Raw genomic sequence first — 22,461 nt, forward strand, 5'->3', positions numbered from 1 at the left:
CGCAGCCGGACGTGCTCCCCGGTGGCGGCAGGTCCCCGGGAGCCCCCTGAGGGGCACGGAGCCCAGCAGGGACCTCGCGGGCGAGACCGGAGCCAGCGTTGCCCCCCGGCTAGTTACGCATCAAGAAGATTTGGGGTAGCCGGTTGCCATGCCAACCCCAGCTGAGCTGATCCGGGGGCTCAGGAGCCCTGTGGCCCCCCTGGAAATCAGCACAGGGCTGGGGGGATCCGGCATGGCAAACGCTCTTCACCCTCCAGCCAGGAGGATGAGGAGGGAGGAGGCAGGCAGCTGCCCTGGGTGCTGTGTGGGGCAGCCCTCAGCCACGGGAGCGGGATGGCGATGCTGGGCTGTGTTGGATGCCGCGTGGCCGGAGCTGCCGAGGTTCTGCCTCCGGCGTCAGCCGTGCCGGGCGGGCTGGGGATGGGGCCGGAGACCCGGTGACGGGGGGAGGCTGCGGCAGATGTGCTTATAGCCCGGCGCCCGGCTGCGGAGGCTGGAGCCCGGGAGCTGACGGCGGCTTTGGGAAGGCGTGGGATTTCGTGTGGCTCCTCAAGCTGCTTCCAGTTGGTCCCCCTCACGTCACAAAACCTCTTCCAAATATTTTCGAGCTGTTGTGCTGCTGTTGATGCCAATTATCAGAGGTCAGGTGCCGGGTGGGCTCCGCGCTGGAGGCCCCGGGTGCCTTCGTGCCGGGGTGGGCTCCAGGCGTCCTTCCCGGCAGCGCAGGGCGAGCTTGGGATTTCAGACAAAGCACCGGGTCTGCGATCGCTGCGTGCGTGCCCGGGGCTCGGCGGCGTGTGAAGGGTTCCTTCGTGCGCGGAAGTGTGGTTGCAGGCGAAATCCTCTGCCCTCTTTCCTCCAGGAGGGCCCTCCTAAATTAGATGGAAAATATTACACTCTCCCTCTGAAGCTATTTACAGGTGTAATTTCCATTCCTTTTCCTGATAATTAAATATTTTTAGGCCATCCAGTTTCTCCACCCTATTTGCAGACCTGTCCTGGATGCCTTTGTAATTAGCCAGCTCCCCGTGACAGACGATCAACGCGGGAGGCGGCGGCCACCAGCGCCCCGGCTCTCCGCTGCAGCCCTGCCCGCGGCGGTTCCTCTCTTGGAGCCGTTGCTCGTCCTCGGGCTCCGCGCAGGCGTCCGGCCTGGGCACGCGGGGCCCCGGCCCCGCCGAGGGTAACGATGGACGGAGCAGCCCCTAGTTGACGTCCCCGGGCTGGGGACACGGTGGCCTCCTCTGCAGTGACACCCAGGCAGCGGTTATCCTAGTCTTGTTATTAAAGGGTGATAATTTTGAGAATACGCATTTAAGCAATTTTAAGTGGTTTTTTTTGAGGTGGATTCTTACTAAAATGAGGGGAAAATAACGTTTTAACGCTTGCCCTGCAACAAAAAGGCCCTTAATGGCGTAGTTTCCATCACGGTTTAAAGCCGAGACTTTGCACAGAGCTGGGATTAATGAAACAGCAATATTGTTCTCCGCTCCTGAAACGGCGCAGATTAAAGCAGCCCAGCGAAGAAAAGCCGAGGTGTTTGGCTGTTATCCTGGTTCTTAGCAACACGGCGAGACCAGACCTTCCCTCCGTGAGGAAAACGGAGGTTAAACCCCAGCGCCCCGGGGCTCCTGGCAGCGGTGGGCGGCAGCCGGGGGTGCCTGTCCCCCCGCCACGGATGGCCAGCGCTGCCACGTGTCACCCCTCGGCATAGACAAACGCGTCGTTAGCTCCCCTGGTTTGCTCTTTTTAGACGCAGAAATCTTTGGGAAGAATTAATTAAAAAATCGGGGTGCCCTGATGCGATTGGGGTGGGCACCTGCCTGCGGACTCAGCGGTTTGACCTGGGGGGGCCGTGGGGGGAACGCGAGCCGCAAACCCCATCCTCTTTGTGTGAGAACCCCCCCGGGGGAGGATTCAGCCCTTAAAATATTTTATCTTAATCCTGAGCAAACTCAGGAGCAGGAAAGGTCAGCGCCCGCCTTCCTGGCCTGGCGGGGATGAAACACTGCTCCACGCCTGAGCCTCCGGCTTCTGACGGGGCTCAAGTTACAGAGCAGAAGAAAGCCGATACGCGTCCTCCAGGTGTACCGGCCTTGATCCTATCTGGCATCTTTCACCCCCAAATTATACCCTAAATCCTCAGTGAACAGAGTCAGCCAGAACGGCTCTGGAAGGCTCAGCAGACCTGGGCGGGGGGGCTTCCTGCTGGTTTTTTATCCCTCTGTCTCCCTTCTTGTTTATTGATGTGTTCGTTGCCCAATTCTGGTCACTATTTGCCAGGCTGCTTTTGGAGTCTAAGGCTGGGGATGGTCTGTCCCGGTCATCTCTCAGCCAGCGAGAGGTTTAACACTGCCCTCAGTAGGTTTCAGAGTAATCGCTCTGTTGTGGTTCCTGGAGTCTGCGCTCACAAAGAGCCCCGTGAATCGGTGGCGTTAGGGACAGCCCGTGCCCAAACCCAGCCCGGTGGGTCACAGCCGGACCCGTACCGCTTCCCGAGCACCCTCCCCGTCCCCCTGCCCTCCCTTTCCCTTTGAGCCGCTGCTGCCTGGGCTGCAGGCACAGCTTGAGCAGGCTTGCCCGAGCAAGCCCGGCTCTACGGCGGCTGTAGGCGAACGCTCCCCCTCTGCGTGTTCGGGATTTGCCTCTCCAGCACGTGCGCGATGAGCTGCGGGCTGGGGACTGCTGGGGGCTGCGGCCGCGCCGGGGCAGGCACTCTTGCCTCTTTGCGGAGAAACCTCTGGTTTTGTCACCGCGCTCTCCAAACGCTTTGCCGTCAGGGCCCCGACTTTGGTTAACAACCTGTGTCGAAAAGTCGTGACCGCGGGGAGGTGTGTGTAGCGTCTGACGCAACGATGCCCGTTGGCTTTGATTTTTTTTTTTTTTTTTAGTGCCTCCCACAGCATTACGCAGGGACGGCAAAGCCGGTTGTCGGGGCCCCCGGGCACCCTTCGCACCCGCAGGCTCCGGTGAAGATGCTCGGCAGAGGCAGCTCCATCCCGCAGAGGCCGTTGTGGGAAGGAGCGGCCGCGGGCTTTGCTCCCCTGGCTGCGGGGCGGCTGGCGATGGCCCCGGGAGGACAACGCAGGTCTGGGCCCGGTGGGAGGGTTTGTGCTGCCGGGTGCCAGCGCTGGGGTCCACGTACAAATATAGCAAGTTATGCACCGGCCGGACCCACGCGGTGTCAGTGGGAAATTCCAGTGATCCGCTGCGGCTGGGCAGGGGAGGGCAGGAGGCGTTAATGGCAGGGGTCTGTAATCAGCACCTGTAATTAGCCTCTGCTCCAGCTGGCCTCAAAGGCTCGGCCGTAAACCGCACCGTCCCACGCTGCCGTTCCTCTCTCCCGCCCCTCCGTGGCACGCCAGCTCGACCCCTTTCGGCTGCGGCGATGCCAGCCGGGACCTGCCCGCCCGGCTGGGGTAAACTGGGCCCCGGCCGAAGCGGGGAGGTTATTTATTGATGAAATCGCTGTGCAGAACACGAGGGGCTGGTCAGGGCTGGGGGCGAGGGTGCGCGGGGGATGGAGCGTGGGGGTTCAGGGCTGTACGTCCGTCTGGTCGGTCCTTGCCAGCAGGGCTGGAGGTCAGGAGATGCCAAACTTGCCCGTGGCTTGTGGTCATCCCAGGGGAAAGGAGAACAGCCCCCGGATGGTCGTCAGCCCCCAGCTCCTCCCGGTCTTTCCACCTCCACGCTCCCCTCTGCTTGACGCTCGCTTGCAGTAACGCCAAACTGCTGATGACATTAAACAAATTAATATTGGGTTTAAATAGCCTGCCGGGAGGCTGGTAACAGGCGGCGCGGGCCCAGCTGTCAATCCCAGATTAGCGAGCGCCCGGGCTAAACTTACTGCTGCTGCTAATGACCCCGAAAGCAATACCCTGCGCGGGGGGCGCGCGTGCCCGGCGCATCCGCCCTGCTGGGGGCTTCGCTGGTGCTGCCCTGCTGCCAGCCCAGCCCGGGTGGGTGCTGGGAGAAGGACCCGCGGGACGCCCTGGCCGGCAGCGGCGTGCAGGGGGGCCATGATGGCTTTGGGTGCTTTTCAGAGCACCAAAATGCTGGAATTCACCCCAAAAGTGCCTGGTCTGGCTGCAGCGCCTGGGAAGGGAATTTGGCATCTTGTGGTTTACCTCTTCGTTTTTGCTCTGCTCGTGGCTGAAGGAGAGGGGGTCCTGCCCCGCTCTTCACACTGTTTGACTTGAGGGCAGTATTTAAATCCCTCCCCGTTTTCATCTCCCTTTCGGGGGGAAAACGATTGTTTCCTCTCTTCACAAGCGGGTTTTTCATCATTTCCCTCTTTAAAAGGCACCATACAATGGAGTTGTGAACCTCCCCTCCCGAGAAGCTCTAGAGGCCAAAAATTCAGCAGGGAGCAGGTGCTGCCATCGGGGAGCCCAACCGCCGCAGCCTTTGCTAACGAGAACAACGGGGAGGGCAGCGAACCCTGGGCGCGAGGGCTTCTGCAAAACCCCAATCGTGGGCGGCCGGGGCGAGCCCCCCACCCGGGGCAGGCTGCCCGCGTCCACCCGCGAGGTGATGCCGTGGCCAGATCGCACCCTGTGCCTGCGGGCGCCCGCAGCCCTGCTGCCCCGTCCCCGCGCCGCCCGCGCAGGTTGTCTGGCGCCCGACGGATGCTCCGGGGCTGGCTGGGAGGTTCGGACCTCTCTCATGGGGACGGTGGGATGAGTTCACGCCGCTGCTCTTGGGCAAGGGCCAGCGTCTCGGTTGTGAACCCCGAAAGCCGAGGGACGCGCTGGTGACTGGCGGGGGCCGCACGCCGGTGTGCGCGGGACGTGCTCAGCTCCCGGGCAAACGCAGCTCAGGGGGTGTTCGGCTCAGCCCGCGTCCCGCCAGCGCGTGCGTGCGACCCTGCCCACGGGGGGATTTTGGGGAGCCCTTCCTTTGTCGGGGGGGTCCCCCTCCCCGAGCAAACCCCGCCGTGCAGACGGGGGCACCTCGGCAGGTGCCTGCCCGGCCTCGGCCCCCCCAAAACGCCTCCCTTAGAGGGGGGTCCGGGGGTGCGGACCAGGCCGGCCGCGGGTTCCCTCCTCCTCCTTCTCCTCCTCCTCCTCCTCCTCCTCCTCCTCGCTTGAAGTTTCTTTGCCGCGGCGGCCGCTCGGCGCCGGGCTGGGAGGGAGCCGCGACCCCCGCTCCGCACCCCGCTCCGCGCCCCCCGCTCCGCGCGCCCCGGCTGCGCCCCCCTCCGCGCTGCGCTTTGGGCCGAGGCGGGGCCGGCCACGCGTGGGCGCGGGGCTCGCGGCTGCTAATTGGGGTGCGCGGGGCTGCGGGGAGCCCGCCCCGCCCCGCCCGCCCTGCCCGCACCCGGCCGGGCCGGCGGCAGCCACCAGCAGCGCCCAGGCGAGGCAGCCGCATCCAAAATGCTTCTAGGTGGGTGAGCCGCGACTTCCCCCCCCGGGGAGCTCCCTGCCCTCCCCCGGCGCTCCGGGGAGCCCGCAGCGGCTTGCGGGGCTGCCCGGGCTGGGCAGCGGCAGCCCTCGGTGCGGAGACCCCGGCGGGGCGGCGGTGGGGAGGGAAGGGGCCGGGGGGGGGAGGGCCGGGGCGCTCGCCCTGCGGCCGTCCCAGGGATGCTCCTGCCTGCGCGGGGCCACTCCAAGCGTTCCCGCAGGCGGCCGGCTTCTGCTGAGTTACTTGAGCTTGAGAAAATGGAAATAAATCAAGGTACGAGGTGTTCTTTAAAGGGAAAAAAATATATCTGATTGTTTCTTATTTTCTGGTAGCTCTGCTAAGGTTAAGGGGGAGGGGGTGTCTTTTCTCCGCGTTGCAATTTTGACCGCAGATTTAATAGTGAAAAATTGGGGCGGGTTGTGTGCTGCCAGGAAGGAGCTCCGGAGACCCGTGGTGCTTGCGGAGTCCGGGCTCGGGAGCGAGGGGCTGGTAACAGACTCGGCATCAAACACAAATATTGATTCACCTGTGGGGTTCCCACCCTGCTCCCATCAGGGCTTCGGCACGCTAAATTACCCTCATGAGATCTTCTTCTTTCTAAGCAAATCAGGTCGTTGCTGTTCCCTGTCGCCATCCTGCCTGAAAACCCATTTAAAGAGCCGTTCTTTTTATTTGCATCAACTAAGCTGTGCACCGTACACCCACAAAATGGTCCCTCCCAGCCCAGGCACACGGGCAGCCTCGTTCTTCGGCTCCCAGCCTGCTAATCCTAATTACTTACGGGATTCAAACTGAGTTTGACTCACTGCATCTTATTGATTTTTCCCAGGGCTGCAAAAAGAGGAAGAAAAAGGGCACGCGCTGACACGGCTTTATTTTGCCCTTGCTCTTCGTTTGGGGGTCAGCTCCGACTTGCGTTTCTGCTCCAGCCGTGGTGCAAATGTTTGATGCTTTTTGCGTGCGCTGAGGCGGGGGGACGGAGACCGGCGGGGCAGAGCTGGCGGGCGCTGGTGCTTTGCTCTTGGCTTCGGCCGTCTCGGGCTCGCGGAGCGGAGCTGCGGCAGCAAACGGAGCGTAACGCTGCTCTCGGACCCGTTTCACGCGCAGACTCGGGGCTGGTGATTTTGGTGCTTTTGTTATCGTTGGCATTAACTTTCCGGCAGGCTGCTGGGGAAGGGGCATCGCCCCCGGCCGTGTGCGCCGGGCAGCGCCGGGGGTCTGGCGGGTCCCTGCGGGCAGCGGTGCTGGGTCTCTCCGTGTGTGTACACGCGCGTGCGGTGTGTGTGTACGTGTGAGTGTGCGCACGCTTCCATGCGCTCCTCTTCCCGCGGTATGGCAGGCGCGTGCTTGTTGGTGCCTGTGGCTGTAGGAGAGCAGCCAGGCCGGGGAGCCGCGGCCGCTGCTGAGCTGGCACGTCTGCCAGGGCTCCTCCGAGGTGCTCGCCTTGCTGGAACCGCAGCCTTGCCCGTCAGCGGTCTCCTGGCGATCACCTTCATTTTTCTAATAGTTTGAAACACAGTCTTTTTTCCGTGAGCTGTTTTTCCCTGTATCTCTGGAACATGTAATGCTACTTGGGATATTTATCCGGAATACTTGTCAGGCAAGGCAGATTTAAAAAAAAAAACAAACTAAAAAACCTCCCTCCCAAAGCTTGCGTTTAGCCTTGTGGTCTCAAATACGTAGGCAATGTTGTAAAGCCGCTAAAGCTTCGATTTTGAACCTGTGCTGCTGGGGGCTCGCTGGCAATCTCCGTGACGGGGCCGGAGCAGAGCCGGGATCCTGGCGCTCTGGGTAGAGCAGCGCGGTGGCTGCAAGGTGCTTGTGCAGCGGCCGCTGCCTGTGAGCGTTAAACGTCCTCTCCCCGCCATGTTTTAAACACCTCTTCCAAAAGAAGCGGGAATTCGGCGTCACCCGGCTTCGCTCCGTGCCGCAGCGTGAGGCCACGGCGGGCAGTGCACGGCGGGACTGCGCGTGGGTCCCGCTGCTGCTCCGCGGTTGCCGCGGGTCATCGGCAGCTTACCGAGGCTCCAGGCTCCCCGACCTCTCCATCGTGGCTGGGGTTAACGCAGAGAGGAGCTAAGCTGCGCACGTTTCTGTCCCCGCGCAAACCCCGGGTTTGGCTGTGGGGCTCCCCATCCGACGGCAGGACTGAGCTTTCCCCGAGGTTGTTTTGGGTGAATTTCCCTGTAAACGTGGTTGGTTTTATTGCCAGGGGCTTGCTCGGAGAAACGTCCCGGGGAGAACATCTGTCCCCCGCTTTCAACCACGAGCAACCCCGGGGGGGCAGCGGGGGCTCTGAGCTCCTCCGACAGCCTCAGCCTCCCCTTCAGAGTATTTTTAGACCAAACTGTCATCCAGTCTTGACCTCCAAGTATGATGTGGGCTAGAAAATATCACTGCATTTCCCGCATCAAGCTGAGGGTATAATTGACACGTTTTTTTAGACCGTTTTTAATTCTGCCTCACCTTGCTGGAGCAATGGGTTGCTAACAGGTATTTTGAGCAAACAGGAACTTTTTTGCCGTTTCTGGAGCGACGATGCTCCCAGCAGGCTGCTGGCGGCCGCGCTGCCGGCACCAGCGCTTTGATGGTCCAGTCCAAGCACCCGCCTGATGTCCTGAAGCTCGTAATGACTGCAGGGGCTGGGGATTTAACAGGTCGCTTTTTTTTCCCTTTTCTGAGCGGGATGTTAGAAGGAGTAGGCTGGCTGTTCCCACTCTTCTCCGAAGTGATTATCTTAGCACGGCCTGGGTAGGAGTGGCGGAAATTACAATGAAATACTAGCGGTAGGAAATAAAAATCTAATTAAAAAATAATGACAGATGTGTGTCTGCTTCCAAACCCTGGGTATGACCAGCCGGGCCCCGGGGCAGCCGGGGGGGTAGGCACTTCTGCAGCTGTCAGCGCAAACAGGGCGGGCGCTGCGCTCGGCGCTCCCGGGAAGGACCGGTGGGAGCAGAAAGCCGGCGGAGGCAGGCAAAGGGCTTCGACCTTTGTAAAACTCAGAGCAGGGAATATGTAAATGGATCGGGGTTTGAAAGCTCTCTCAGCCCCGAGACTTGCACCCCCAAAGTCCGAGTCGGACCCCCCGGGAGTGGGGCGATTCCCCTTTCGCCCCCTCGAGCAAAGCCGGGAGGGACTGGCTGAAGCCCCCGTGGTTTCGCTGCCGGGGGGGCATCAGGGACAGCGGTGATGCTGTCACGCACGGTGGTTTGGGTGGTTTTGGCCTCGCCGCAGTCATCGGCGTGCATCGCTCTGGCACGTCTGGGCTGGCCGTGCTGAGAGGGGACTGCCACCGGCCCGTGGCTCTGCCACCGAACTGCCAGGTGGCCCCGGCCACGTCACTTGTCCTCTGCGAGCCCACCTGTGTCCTCACGGCTCGGCTCTGCTCTCCGGGGGCTCGGTGCCCCGGGAAGGGCCAGCCCAGCCCAGCTGTGTGAGGGAGGCACCTGCCTTCAGGTGCTTCAATAATAGAAATCATTAATTTTCACTGCTAATGGAGGAAACGCTGCACTGTGAAAAATGTGCGTTGGCTTAGAGGCAATTGAAAAGGCTGGTAGAGATGGGAGCGCCTTAATTTGTTCCAAATTGGTTATTTCACTGGAACGGTGAGAAAGCATCAATTTGAGTATCTTTTTTCCCTTTTCATTTCTGTCAGTCGTTCCCTGGCTGTAATGAATTGGACTCGGCTGTAGTTTTTATGATTTAAACGATGCCCAGAATAAAGGCTGAACTAACCTGCGGCTCCATTCTCCCGCCCCGAGCGCTCCATGTTTCGGAAGGACCCCGACTGCTCTGCTCCCCACCCCAGAGGAGGCGGCGATGGTGGGGAGGGGCAGGCAGGGTTTTGGGGAGCGGAGCCTGGCTCAGTGTTTAGTGCTTGCTGCTGCCCCGGGTCAGATTTAGCCCGGCTCCTTCCCGAGCTCCTTGGTACCTGTCGCGGAGATCAGCGAGGTCTCGGCCAGGCTGTGCCAGCCCCGGCAGTGATGCCAGCCCCGGCAGTGATGCCGGCCGCGGCACGGGGGACGCGGGGCTGGTCGGGGGCTATGCAAGGAGAGCCATCGCTAAACGCTCATTTTCAGATAATTAGCTGACAGACAGGGAGAGCTGGGAGTTAAAATCCCAGGGGAGGTGGGCTCGCTTGTGGAAACGGGGAGGAAAAGAGGCTTGATAGAGCAAGACCTGCGTCCAGCTTTGCTCCTCAGAAATCGTTTATTGTACCGCTCCCTGCAGCCGAGCTGCCTTGCGAGGACCAGGTGCATCGACTGGGAGGGAGCCCGGGGTGGGAGGTTATCTCTGCTTCTGTTCTTGCTCCTCAACAAAAAGGCTTTGCCCTTCTCGGCTGCTGCATCGTGGGGAGTAAACTGGCCCCGTCTCTGATCGGAGGAGCGTTAGCCCGGAGCCAGGGTCACTGGCGGGGGAGAAATGAGCACTCCCAGCCCAGACAAATAACCTGGTTTGCGGCCGTGCCCGGGAGTTTGCAGGGATGTCATCCGAGTTTATTTCAAGGCTCGCTCCCTGCCAGCTCAAGTCACGCAGCACAAGGTTGTGACGAGGCTGCGCAGGGGAAGGAGGCGCGAGGCAGCGTCCTGCAAGCCAGTTGCGGCTGGGGGCCAGGGGGGTCCCCGTGTCAGGCGCTCGGGGCCTTCCTTCTCCAGCAGCACCCCGCAGTCTCCCCCCCGTGACCCACTGCCCACCCCGGCCCCTCTGCAAGGACCTGAGCTGCCCCAGCCAGGGCCCCTGTGCCTGCGGCGGTGCTGGAAGGGCCCCCGGCAGACGAGGTACAACCCCCCCCCCCCCCCCCAGCACCCTGGAGATGTGCAAGAGAGCTGGGACACAGTAGGGAAATATCGGGGTCCCCCAGCGTGTGCCCCATCCCCTTCCCCGAGCTGGGGTGCCCGCTCCTCCCTGTGACCCTCCGGTCTTTTTGCAGCGATGCTGCGGAACAGCAGATCCCGCAGGAGAAGCCAGCCCTGCCAGATTTGCCTGTCCAGGCAACAGCCCCGGGGGGGTTGCAGAAGTATTTTTAATTTGTCTGAGCTGACACGGTGTTGAGTGCTGTCTCCCTCGCAGAGGGATGGCTCTCTCCTACACAAGACGGCAGCTCCTCGCAGCCTGCCTTCCTCCGCCATGCACGGCAGAGATTAAATTGAACTGTCACCACCCTCGGGTGCGAGGGATGCGGCGGCGGGCAAAGCCCGGTGGTGGGGCTGGGGCAGCTCCCGTGCGTCCTCCCACGCGTGCCCCTGCTGCTCGCAGCCCCCGGCCCGCTTTGGGACCTGGCGCAGATGGGGCTTTGGGCGCGGAGGGGGAGCGGGGACCTGCAGGGCAGCGTGCGCCGTCCCTCTCCCCAGAATCCTTCCTGCGCGGTGTCAGCGCCACAGCCCTCCTCGGGCAGCGTGCTGGGGCTGGCCCACCCCGTCCCTGCACGATGGACGGGGCGGAGGGCGGCTGGCGGAGCCGGCACCGCAGGGTGGGCAGGAGAGCCGGTGGGCTGCGAGGGGCCGGGGCTCTCCTGGGTTAGCAGCTTCGGGAGCACCAGCAACTCCGCTTCCCTGCTGGAAAAGCGTGAGTCATTCCCCAGAGACTGAGAGACTGGCTTAAAGCAGAGGAGGAAAACAAAATCTCATAAATGTGTTTGGACTCAGGGATTTAGTATCTTTTGGGGTAACATAGCTGGGCTTTCAGTCTCTTGTGTTCAGCTTCTTATAGATGCAATGAAAAACCCTTGGGGAAACCCAGCCCCCGGACGTGGGGCCGAAGGGCTGGCAGGGGGTGCCAGGGTCTGGCCCCTTGGCATCCCCGGCAGGAACTGTGTGTCTCGGGTCTGGTTCGGCCGCCGAAGGCGCGGGGCTCAAATGGAAACTGTGGCTCATCGGGCAGCGGCCGCCCTCGTGCCATGCCGATGATAAATGTGCTCGTGCAGGCAGGGCACCTGCCCGCCGAGCTCTCTAGGCATGTCACGGGGAGAAAAATAGCGATGATCGCATCAAGCCAAGGCTGCTGCTGCTGCTGAATAGGAGTAAATAGAAATATTTCCATTTCAGTTCCTTTAGGAAGGATGTCTGATGTCCTGCAGGGATGCAAGGGCAGGGGTGCTTGCGAGGGTCAGGGACATCCTGGAAACTGCCCAGAATGCACGTTAAAGCTGGAGGCTTCCGACAGGAGTGTGAATTTATGGAGGAAAGGGAAAAAAAAAAAAAAAGGGCAATTAAAAGACTGTTTCACATGAGGTGTTTCAGCTGTTCCCTGTAGCCTCCCCGCCGCAGGAACCCAGGCAGAGGCACGCAGGGCAGAAGAGCCCAGCAGGCTCAGCTGTGCTGCCCCAGCACAAAGCAGGCAGAGCCCCCCCTTACCCCGGAGCCCACGGGACTCGCCCAGCAGCCCCTGCTTTCCCAGCCCTCTCCCCGGGCTCAGTGTGCCTCGGCAGGCACCCGGGGTCTCTACCCAGCCGCTCGGCCCCTGGCAGGGGCCTGCGTGTCTGTCCCCATCCCTGCCTTGCTCCCACGGGGCCGCCGTGGTTTGGCGTTAATGCGGACGAGGATGCTCGCTGGGTGGCTGACGGGGCTGGTGCTGCTCCTGGCGGGATACCGACCCCTCCGGAGCCGGGGGCCCTTTGCAAAGCAAAAGGGCAAAATAATTACGGTCCCCCACCCTGGGCGGGCAGCTTTCATCTTCCCCAGCTGATGCCCATCTCCCTGCCCGGGGCAGGGGCTCCTCGCCCTGTGCCGGGGCTGCCGTGTGCCAGGGGCCCTGCAGCAGCGCCTTGCCCCCCAGTGAAGTGCCCCGTGGAGCCGCCGACCTGCCCCGTCTCCCCGGTGTTCTGGCTGCGCTCAGAGAGGAGCCCGGGCCCTGCTGCGACGCCGCGTGCTGCCGCCGTTGGTTTGCCCAGCGGGATTTTGGTGTCCTGCCTGGTCCCCGTTGCTTCTTTTCTTGAGCGGTTTTGTTTCCCCACTGCAGATTTTTGCTGCCTGGCTCCCTTTGGCTCATGATAATTATAAGCAACTGTGTTTGTATCTGGTGCTGGTGAAAGCGGAGGGGAGGATGGGCAGTGAGTGCTTTTGCCAAATCCCCCTGTTTTCCAGGACTTCGGTGGGGCTCCTTGGCGCTCCCCCTCCCCGTCCCTCTGCTCCTGGTTTGGGTGCCTCTCCCAGCGGGGCAGGGCAGGATTGGATCGGGCTGCTCCCTTTGGGAGCGGGGGGGAAAAGCAGGCAGAGTCCCCTGGACCTGCCGGTGGATCCCGGTGCAGGGCCTCCGTGGGGGCCAAGCGCTGCCAGGGCCATGGGAAACGGGGTCTGCCCCAGCCCGCGGGGCCGTGGCCGCTCCCTGCCCCAGGACCGCTGACCTTTGCCGTCCTGCTCCGGATGCTGCGAACCAGGGGACGCAGCAGCCTCCTGCCTGAAAACTGATTAAAAAGGCTAAGTCCTCTTTTCTCACTTGCATTAGCACAAGAATAAATAGTGCATATTTTCACCCCTGGGAGCCCCGTCTCTGGTTTCGCCCAGCTCCTGTTAGCATTAACCCTGGGCTGAGGTGGCCGGGCAGGAATGTCCCGAGCGCAGGAAGAGCCTCTTGCCCCGGGACATGTCAGGGAGCCTAAAGAGAGGAATTCACTCGGGGGGCCGCGGTCCCCTCCCTGGTGTGGAGCCAACCGGAGCCAGGTACAATGCAGCCCCTAATCCAGCACGTACCCGTACCGTGGGGCCTGACTGCACTGGGGCAGGCGGAGTCGGGGCCGTGCTGGGGCACTGGGGAGCGGGGAGGGGTGTTCCCATCGGAGGCTCCCACGGGACATCGCTGCTCTTTGGGATTTCAGTGTCCTCGGGAGCCTTGTTTGGGGGAAAGCAAAGGTGGCATAAAAAAAAATCGTATTTTTGGAAGAAGTTGAAGGGCTCTAAATTTCACCTGCATTTAGTGCTAAAAGAAGGGGGGTTTGGGGTGAGTGGAGCCCCTGTGCTCGTTAGGGAGCCCCAGCATGAGGGGGTGGGTGCCAGTGCCAGTCCCAGTGCCAGTCCTGCAGCTATGGACCAGGAGCGCAGTTAAATGGGGCTTGAGCGGGAGCTCGGTCCGAGTCCCGCTGCAGTGTTCACTAAGGGGCTCGCATCTGGGTTTGGCAAAAGGTCAGCGCCTGCGGGCAGGGCTGGAGAGCTGCTCTGCCCACAGCTGCCCGCACGCCAGGCGCTTGGGTCCTGGCTCTGCCCAAACCTGGGGACACCCGTCCTGGCTGCATGCAAATGCTTTTGCAGCTCGTCCTGCTGCACGGGCTCAGCCCTCGGCCAAGGGACTCAGGGTGAGGGTCCCCAGGGGGCCGTGAGCCGGGCACCCGACGCCCGTTGCCTTTGCCCTCCTGGGGAAGGAGTCCCGGCAGGGGAGCATGCAGCCTGCACGCGGCTCAGCTCCACGTGCTCCCCTTCCCCAGGGGCCAGAGCCCATCGCCCAGCCACCGTGTCAGCCATCCCCACCGTCCCCATGGCCAGGCCACGGCCACCGCCATGCGGCCTTCCCGGTTCCTGGCCACCACTAGTGGCCACTGCCGCCGTTGGCTGCCGGGAGCATCCGCGGAGCCAGACAGTCCTCGCAGCAAGATGGCTGCTCCCATGCTCCCGTGAGCGCGGGGCGGCAGCCGCAGGCTTTGTTCCCGCAGCCGCCGTGCTCGGGGCCGCGGCAGCACCGGTGGGGCGCCCGCCCCCATGCACTGAGCGGGGCTGCCGGGGTGGGGGGTGCGCTGCTTCTCCCTGCCTCCCGGCGAGCTTTTTTATTTTTTTTTGTGGCTTTGCATTATTTGACTGGGTTTGGTTTTCTAATTAGTTTTTTTTTTCCTATTTAAAAACCAAAATCTGGGAAGTTTGCAAGCCCCCTCACCCCAAAGCTTATGGCAGCCTTTAAATGGTACGTATGTAGGGGAGGGTGGGCGTGCGGGTCGGGCACGCAGGGCTGGGTGCTGGGGGTCGCATGCTGCTCTGCTCACCCTCACCCGGGCGGGCGTTAGGTGACCAGCAGCCGGGGGTGATGCACCAAGGGTCAAAGCAGCGGCTCGTCCTCTTGCAAGTCGATCCTGCCCAAACTTCCCCCCAGAGAGTGCTCCTGCCCCGGCTGGGGGAGCAGCAGGCTGGCGGGGGTACGGCAGTGTCGCCCCCGCTCCCGAGCCGCCGCCTCCTGCACGCTGCTGGGTCCCCAAGGAAATGCAGCGCTGCTTCTTCCCGTGGCCGGCAGCGGCCGGGGAGCGATGTGCGCAGCGAAGGGTGCCCAGGGCTGGTGCTGGTGCACGGCAGGCGCTGTGGGAAGTGCAGGACACAGCGCCGTGGTGCTCTGCTCCATCCTGAGCTCTCCCAGCCCCGTGCGCCCCAGACACTAATTGCTGCTTTTTTTTTTCTTTCCAAGGTAGTGGTTTTTGCTGGAGCGAGTGCTGGGGACTGTGTGTAGGTGGGGATGGGTTTGGGAGCAAATGGGGTCACTGAGAGGGAGGGAACGGAGGAGACTGCCCCCCAGGGCCATGCACCGTCTTGGTTGCAGCTGGGGCGCGCCGAGCCTGACGCCTGCCCGGCACGGGGATCAGGGCGGTGGGTCCGGGGCAGGTTGGGCACGTGAACCATGAGCGAGGCTGGTGAAGACGGCAGAGCTGTCCCTGCTGCGTGGGCACCTCCTCCTGCTTCGGGGGCAAGCCCCGAGCCTCGCCAGGGCACGGCAGGGACACCGGCGCAATCCCAACCCTGGCAGAGCCTGCGTCCCTGGGGAACGTCTGATGGGTGCTGGCAACTGCAGAGGAAACAAGACTGCAAGACGGCTCTGGGCTTTGACTCTCGTATGGCAAGTCCGTCAGTTTCCTAATTAACGTGCTTCTGAGGAGACGCTGCTCTGGCCGGCGTCAGAGGCTGCGGTGCAGCTCTTGGACTGGCCCGAGGAAGCGGCTGCAGCTTTGTCGGGACCCCCCAGCTGTGGGAGTCGTTCCCTGGGTGCTCTCGGCTGCACCGTGCTGAGGTGTGGGACCAGGCGGGAGACCTGGCTCTGGGAAGCAAACCAAACCGCGTTAAATAGCCCAAGAGCAAGATGCAGAGGGGACCAGCGAGCTGTGTCCTGGGGTTTCTCTCTGCTTCCTTGGAAGCATTTGATGCTGACTGAGCCGAGTTTTGGACTAGCAAAGCCCCACTCTGACCTGGGCTGGCTGCTCGGGTCCTTCTGTCCCTGTCCCCCTGCCCTCGCAGGGCTGGCCCGCGGCTCCCAGTTTGCTGGAAGAGCACAGGGTGAGAGCTCCCAGGGCTGGAAGCAGAAGGGTAATGCTCTGAAGATGCACACGTGCCTGGTGAACCGGGATGGGGCTGCTCAGGGAGCTGGGGCCGTGACGCACCTGGGCAGCAGCAATGGGAAATATGGGCTCCGAGGGTCCGCACCGCACCGGCCCCCCAGCACCCGCCTCTGCAGGGCGAGGTGCGTGGTGCCTGGCCGGCGCACGGGCTGTGGCTGGGCTCGGAGATGCCGGTGCTGCCTGCTCCTCTGCCAGCTCCTGCCCGGGGGCTGGCATGTTTTCTCTCTAGACAGAGAGGGGGTTTCTTGGCCTCTGATGCCTTTTTACCAGGTTACTCTGGTTTCCATGATGGAAGAGCAAAGCAGGAGCACTTCTCCCGTCTAGTGTGGCAGAAGGCTTTGGTACGCCCACCCTCCGTCGGGAGGAGTTTGATGGGGAGGAGAAGGAGAGGGTCCCTGGAAAGCCAGGCGCAGCCAGAAGAAACCCCAGAGCCGAGAGAAGACTGATGGCTTGGGGCTGGACCTGCGGGGACCAGCAAGGCAGCGAGTGAGGACGGGCGGCTGCTCCTGGGCACCCTGGGGAAAGCGCAGGGGCTGAGGACGGTCACCCCTTCCCCTCCCGCTGTCAGTAAAGGACATTCCTCAGCCCTTTGGAGGGTGGCCGGGCGAAGGGCCGGTGACAGGCTCCACCGCCACCCAGCCAGCATGGCTCAGGGCACCCCGAGGGGAACCCCTGCTCCGCGGGAGCGTGTGTTTGCAGCTCTGGGAGTCAGGGTATTGCTCTGATGCCTAAACTGTGAGGCTTCCCGCTTCTTCCTGAGCGCTGTGGTAACGGCTCTGGTGCTTGGGGGTTTGTTCTTCAGAAAAAGCCCAAGTTCCTCGTGGGTGTCTCCGCAAGTCACGCTGGCAGTATTCCCTGGCTTGCGCTGCTGCTGAATGTCCATTTTCTTTCCATTTCAGTTCCCTCCCTTTCCCACCCTCTGCTCGATTCCTCCTCCTCCTCCTCCCACCACCTTTATCAAGGCTCAGTTTGGTTTTTCAATCCAGTTCATGGAAGAATGCGAGGATTGGACTGAGTGGGGCTTAAGTACAGGGAGGGAGTTAAGTGGATGCTTAAATACTTCAGCTGCCTGGTTTAAATAGGTGGGTGAGTGCTTGCGGCCGCAGGCTCCAGTCGGTGTTTGGGAGCCCTGGCTGGGGTGGGTCCTGTGCATCAGCAGCCCCTGGGGAGGGATGCCGGGCCGGGGTGCTGACGGTGCAGAGCACGGCCCCGCTGCCACGGGACGCAGCGTGGCTTTGCCACTTCCCTGGGATGGAGACAAGCAAGGGAGGAATGAAAACGCACACGTGTGCATGCAAGCACGTGTTTCGGAGCTGGCCTCCAAGTCATCCTTGTCCAGCTCTGGGTCTCTGGCGCTCGCCGTCGGCAGCGGGCGCTGCTCCTCGGGGGGCTGAACACTCTCATTTTTAGACGTTTGGTTCAGGGCTGGTTCCATACCTCCCCAGCATCGGGTGCAGCATGGAGGTCTGGTCTGATGAGAAGCGCGTTTGGGTGTCTGTGATTACAAGAAGGACCGTGCGTGTGTGCCAGTCCCACCACTACACTAAGAGCTGCCGATGACACCGACGAGGCGCTCGGTGGGATCCCCCCACGCGGTGCCGGGGCTGTCGCACAGCCCTGCCTGTCCTGAGCGCTGCCGCCGCCGTGCCACCGCAGCTCTTCGTTAGCAGCCAAGAATAAGCGACGAGCAGAGGCTGAGGTTTGCAGGGCCCTAATCCCTTTCCCTTGTGTCTCTTTCATCTCCAGTCGGACCAGGAGAGTTGTAATAGACCTTCTTACTAAATTAAATGTAGAGGCTGCTCCTCCAAGGCACGTTTCAGTTCAACTGTAGCGTTTGATTTCCCAGCCACAGCAATATGGTGCCTCCAGGGAAAAAGCCAGCTGGGGAAACTTCCAATTCCAATAAAAAGTGTAAGCGCTATTTCAATGAGCACTGGAAGGAGGAATTTACCTGGCTGGAGTTTGACTATGAGAGGAAACTCATGTTTTGCATAGAGTGTCGTCAGGCGCTGGTGAAGAACAAGCATGGTAAAGCAGAGAACGCCTTTACCGTGGGCACGGACAACTTCCAGCGCCATGCCCTGCTGCGGCACGTCACCTCCGGCGCGCACCGCCAGGCGCTGGCGGTGAACCGGGAGCAGCTGGCTTTTGAGACCCGCATCCGCGGCCACCCAGAGCTGCGCTCAGTCATCAAGGTGGAGGTGAACCCGGCGAAGGTGGCTGTCCTCGCCACCGTCTACTGGATGGCGAAGGAGGAGATCCGGGACGAGAAGTGCTCATCCCTGCTCGACTTCCAGAAGTTCAACCTGTGCCAGGCACTGCTGGCCTCCGAGCACAGCGAGTACTACCACCCCAGCAGCGTCAGGGAGATGCAGGTGTGTATGCCGGGCTGGGGGCTCTGCACCCGCGTTTGCCGGCTGCTGCGGGGCCGGACGGTGCCGCGTGGCCGCCTGCCTGCAAAGCTGCCTGCACCTGCCGCGTTCAGCAGAGCGGGTTGTGTGCCCGCGCCGACCGGCTGCGGCAGGGAGCTCTGTGCTTCCCAGCGCCCCGTTGAGCATCGCCAGCGCCCGCTTGGCTTTTCTTGAGGTGCTGCATGTGCGAGCAGAGCCTTAGGCGTGTGCCCCCATCCCGCGGGCCCCAGTGAAACACAGGGAGGCGAATGTGTGCTCTGCCTCACCAGGGCCAGAGTTGTCTTTGCGGCGAGGATCGCTGGATCCTCCCGGCGGCGTGAGCCCGGGAGGGCTGGAGCTGGGTGCCGCGGCGGCAGGCAGGAGGCTGGGCAGGGAGCTGGCGTCCCTGACTCGCAGGCAGAGCAGGGGCTGGGGCCGCTGGCTGCTCAGGAGCACCAACAGCCTCTGTGTCAGTGTTTGCTGATGGGCAGACCTCTGTCCCATCCTTGGATGGGTAAACGCGCCCCGTGGGACCAGGGCACGTCGGCAATGTGCTTGGGACCACCGGCCCGGTCCACAGAACCAGGCTGCTCCAGGGTGTGCTCTAGTCCCACGGGGGAGCCGGTGGAGCCCGGCAATGCTCCTGTTTTCCAGGTTTTCAGTGGAGACTGAAAGTTCCTCCACGTTAAACATCACCGTGACACTTTGTTGGTGTCATTCCCTGATTTGACAAACCAGAAGGCGATGGGCTCCATCGAGGGAGCCTCGGGCTCGTGGTCATGGGTCACGCGTGTGCTTCCCGACACGCAGGGAGACCGGGGGCCTCTCCCGTCTGAGCCTGCCGGGCTGCTGGAAGGGTAAAAGCTCGGGAGTTCAATTAGCACACGAGCACTGTGGGTTTTTCCTCTTTTGCCCTAAACTGAGTGATCAGAAAGATCAAGTAGCCAGAGAGTTTAGAAAGGATTTTCTTAATTTTACAAATGCTTCATGCCTGTTAAAATCAAATTAATTTTTTAGTGAGTCTTGGCTGTTTGCCAGGCTTTTTAGATCTCTAAAGAGCTTTATTTTGCTGCAGATAGACTAAATCCACTAATTAGATTTCTCAGCCTGAAGTGCTACTTAGGGGCTTCATGTACAGCGAGGAAGTTTTCCCTTCAGACCAGGCTGTGTGCCTGAAATGGGGAAAACGGAGCAGAGAAGGAGGAGAGGTCAGGAGGTTTTGCTGCTGCTCCTACCCCTGCCAGGCTTGTAAAGCACCGAAGCAACTGCTGAAGTTTGAACTGAGGCGGCAGGTTTTCGGCGTCTTGCCTCGCTCCCGGCACGGGAAGGGTCTCAGGAGCGTGGCTGACGGGGGGCCAGCAGCTCGGTGCTGCCCGGCGGCGATCGGTCCTGCTGAAGCCGTGGGGCTCCAACCCCCGGCTCCGGACAGGGACCCTGGAGCTCTCTGGAGCTCCGCTTGGTGTTTGGGCTGCAGGCCAGGAGCAGGAGGAGATGGTATATTAGAAAAAAAGAAAGTGATTTCCAGCTTGTATATGTACTTGTATGTACAACTTGCTTAAGGGCTTCTCTCTGATGCGGGACCTTGCGCCGCTTTTGGGGAGATCCGAGGGTGGGAGCCTTGCAGCTTGCTTTGCGCCGGGTGCTGTACATCTCCCGTGTGCTTTTGAAGTTCATTTGTGTTTCTCTTTCCCTCCCCGCCTGCCCCGCGCATCCCCTTTAACTGGCTCAGGCAGCGATCGCCAAAGTCCTACACAACGAGGACAGGCACAGGATAAAAGCCTCACCATTTGTTGGGCTGGTGGTGGACGAGACGGTGGACGTCCTGGAGCACCGCAACCTCGCCATGTTCACCACCACCGTCTCCCCCTGCAACGGGCAGACCTCCGCCGCCTTCCTGGGGAGCTTCGAGCTGCCTGCCGGGGAGGCCGCCACGGTGACGGGCAAGGTGGGCGAGGTGATGCGCTCCTTCGGCATCCCCACCATGAAGATCACGTGGCTCAGCACCGACAGTGCCTCGCTGGTGGCCGAGCGGCTGAGCGGGGTGGGGACCGCGCTGACCTCCCTCTGCCCGCTCCTGACGGAGGTGCACTGCCTGTCCCACGGGAGCTCCCTGCTGCCGGCCGAGAGCATCGTCAGCATCGAATACCTCCAGAAATACGAGACCACTGTGGACGCCGTGTACAGGCTCTACTCCAGCTTCAGGGGGGAAAGCAATGGCCTGCAGGAGCTGCGGAGCGTCCTGGACCTCTGTGAGATAGACCTCGGGAGCCCCAAAGCCATCCACTGGACTTCTATTTTCCCAGCCGTGGAAGCCATTGATTCCTCGTGGCCCACGCTGGTGCTGCTGCTGGAGAGCGAGGCGGAGCGGTCGCCCGTGGCCCATGGCCTCTGCGAAGAGCTCAAGAAGTTCCAGTTTGTGGCCTTCACCAAGATCCTCCTGGATGTCCTCCCCATCTTCCAGAAGCTCAGCCGCTTCTTCCAGATTGAGGACTTTGACATCTCCATCCTGAAGCCCATCGTCTCTGCCACAGCCACCACCCTGCAGGCCCAGAAGAGCGCCAGTGGCCAAAACCTCCAGGAGTTCCTCAATGAGATGAACGAGCACCCGCGGGATGACCGGGAGGGCGAGAGCCGCCTTTACTACAAGGGTGTCGAGCTGGCCAACTGCTCCAAGGTGCACCTGAAGCACTTTGAGCGCCTAAAGGAGAGCTACCTGGAGAGCGTGCGGGGCAACCTGCTGGACAGGTTCCCCAGCAGTGTCCTGGAGGCCATCAGCTCCTTCTCAGCCATCTTCAACCCCAAGTGCTACCCCCAGTCTTTGGAGGACATTGGCAGCTATGGGGTCAGTGAGCTGAATTTCCTCCTGCAGGCTTACTCCCGGGTGGTGGTGAGCGAGAGGGCCCTGAGCGATTTCCCCCTCTTCAAGCGGATCGTCTTCAGCCTCAGCCAGCTCTCCTTCAAGGACCTCTGCGTCAAGCTGGTCTACAGCAATTCTGAGATGCATGAGCTCTTCCCGGACTTCGCTGTCCTCGCAGCCATCGCCCTGGCCTTGCCACTGGGCTCGGTCCTCGCTGAGAAGATCAGCCGGGGCCGGGAGATGCTGAAGCGCGGCTGGTCGCACCGCACAAAGGACGAGGGGCTCTCCGACCTCATGAAGATTGCCATCGACGGGCCGGCCATCAACGAGTTTGACTTTGCGTTGGCCATCGAGTACTACGAGAGCATGAGGGAGTCCGGCTTCATTGTGGCGCAGGTGAAGTGAGCGGTGGCCAGCGAAGGCAGAGCCCTGCAGGCAGGGAGCCGGGTCCTGCGGGCAGCCCCGAGCGCCGGCTCGCCGCCACCTTTCCCCATCCCTGGCCACCACCGGGGCTGGGTGGCCACCAGTGGGTGGTGACCTGCTCCATGCTGGGAAGAGGCAATGGGATCCTTCACAAAGCCATGCCGGGCCCACAACCACCCATCCCTCACCCCCCAAACATCCATCTGAATTGGCCAGAATTTAAAATCTTGGGGCCACCTGAAATCCTAAATTATGATGAGTTTTTTTTCCAAGGGTTTGTTATTATTTTGTTTTAGGGAGATGAAGGCAAATCTTCTCTTGAGTTCAAATGTCACATTGCCTTTGCACAATGATAGCCAGCAGCTTTTACTTAATACTCTGCAAAAACGTCTGATTTTTGTTGTTTTGGAGCCTCGAGAATGAATGCAGAAAAGGCAGCGCATCTTTGTAGCTCCGTGGCAAACCCCGAAATGCCTGGCGGTGTCTTGTTGGTATTCCTTGCGCACAGCACAAAGTATTTTTAGCAGTGGCATCGAGTCATGATCATTTCAAGAGCAAGAGATTTAGAGAATGATATTGTAATCACTGAGGAAATAGTAACTTTTAAATGCATCGATGTGTATATATGTGTATGTGTATATATATAAAAATATATATATAAATATATATATTAAGAAGGTCTATCTTAATTTTCCTAGTGTTTAAAGTGCAAAGATATCTAAAAGGACTTTTTTTGCAATGAGATAATAAATTATAAGCAGGGGTCCAAAAATAACAAATAGCGAACTCCTTGTCTTTTCAACATGGCATCACATACCTACGTTCCCTTTGCACTCTGAGCTCTGCAACCTTGCAGCCAAAGGAGGAGTCTTTTAACATGTGCTGTTGGGACAAACCTGAGTTGTTTAGCTTGTGTTTTTCCTTTTCGACATTCCCTTTGCCCCGAAGCGAGCGAAGCTGTCGGGAGCCCGTGGCAGCAGGGACTCGGGCGCCTCTGCCGCTGGGGTCTGGGTGTGCGAGCGCGGTGCCAAGCCGGGCGGCGGGCGCTGCGTGGCGTGTCGGGGTGTTCTGGGGCTTCTCTGGTT

The 22,461-nt window shown here is 61.1% G+C and overlaps 2 protein-coding genes across 4 annotated transcripts in view; both read left to right on the forward strand.

Annotated features, from left to right (window-relative positions):
- ZNF385C (zinc finger protein 385C) overlaps positions 1 to 22,461 on the forward strand; it is an 81,817-nt gene that overhangs the window by 39,317 nt on the left and 20,039 nt on the right. The window lies entirely within an intron of this gene.
- CUNH17orf113 (chromosome unknown C17orf113 homolog) lies at positions 13,985 to 21,923 on the forward strand. Of its 2 annotated transcripts, none has more exons than XM_087770218.1 (3): positions 13,985 to 14,292; positions 17,453 to 18,081; positions 19,826 to 21,923. In XM_087770218.1, exons 2-3 carry the CDS (start codon positions 17,563 to 17,565, stop codon positions 21,356 to 21,358), a joined length of 2,052 nt encoding a protein of 683 aa, XP_087626344.1. In that variant the 5' UTR covers positions 13,985 to 14,292; positions 17,453 to 17,562; the 3' UTR covers positions 21,359 to 21,923. The 2 variants fall into 2 exon arrangements, with proteins under 2 accessions (XP_087626344.1, XP_087626343.1); XM_087770217.1 differs by having other exon boundaries at positions 17,553 to 18,081.

The sequence above is a fragment of the Nipponia nippon genome, unplaced genomic scaffold (genome assembly GCF_047370975.1).
Source record: "Nipponia nippon isolate SJK-2023a ecotype South Korea unplaced genomic scaffold, ASM4737097v1 scaffold_32, whole genome shotgun sequence".
Lineage (NCBI taxonomy): Eukaryota > Metazoa > Chordata > Aves > Pelecaniformes > Threskiornithidae > Nipponia > Nipponia nippon.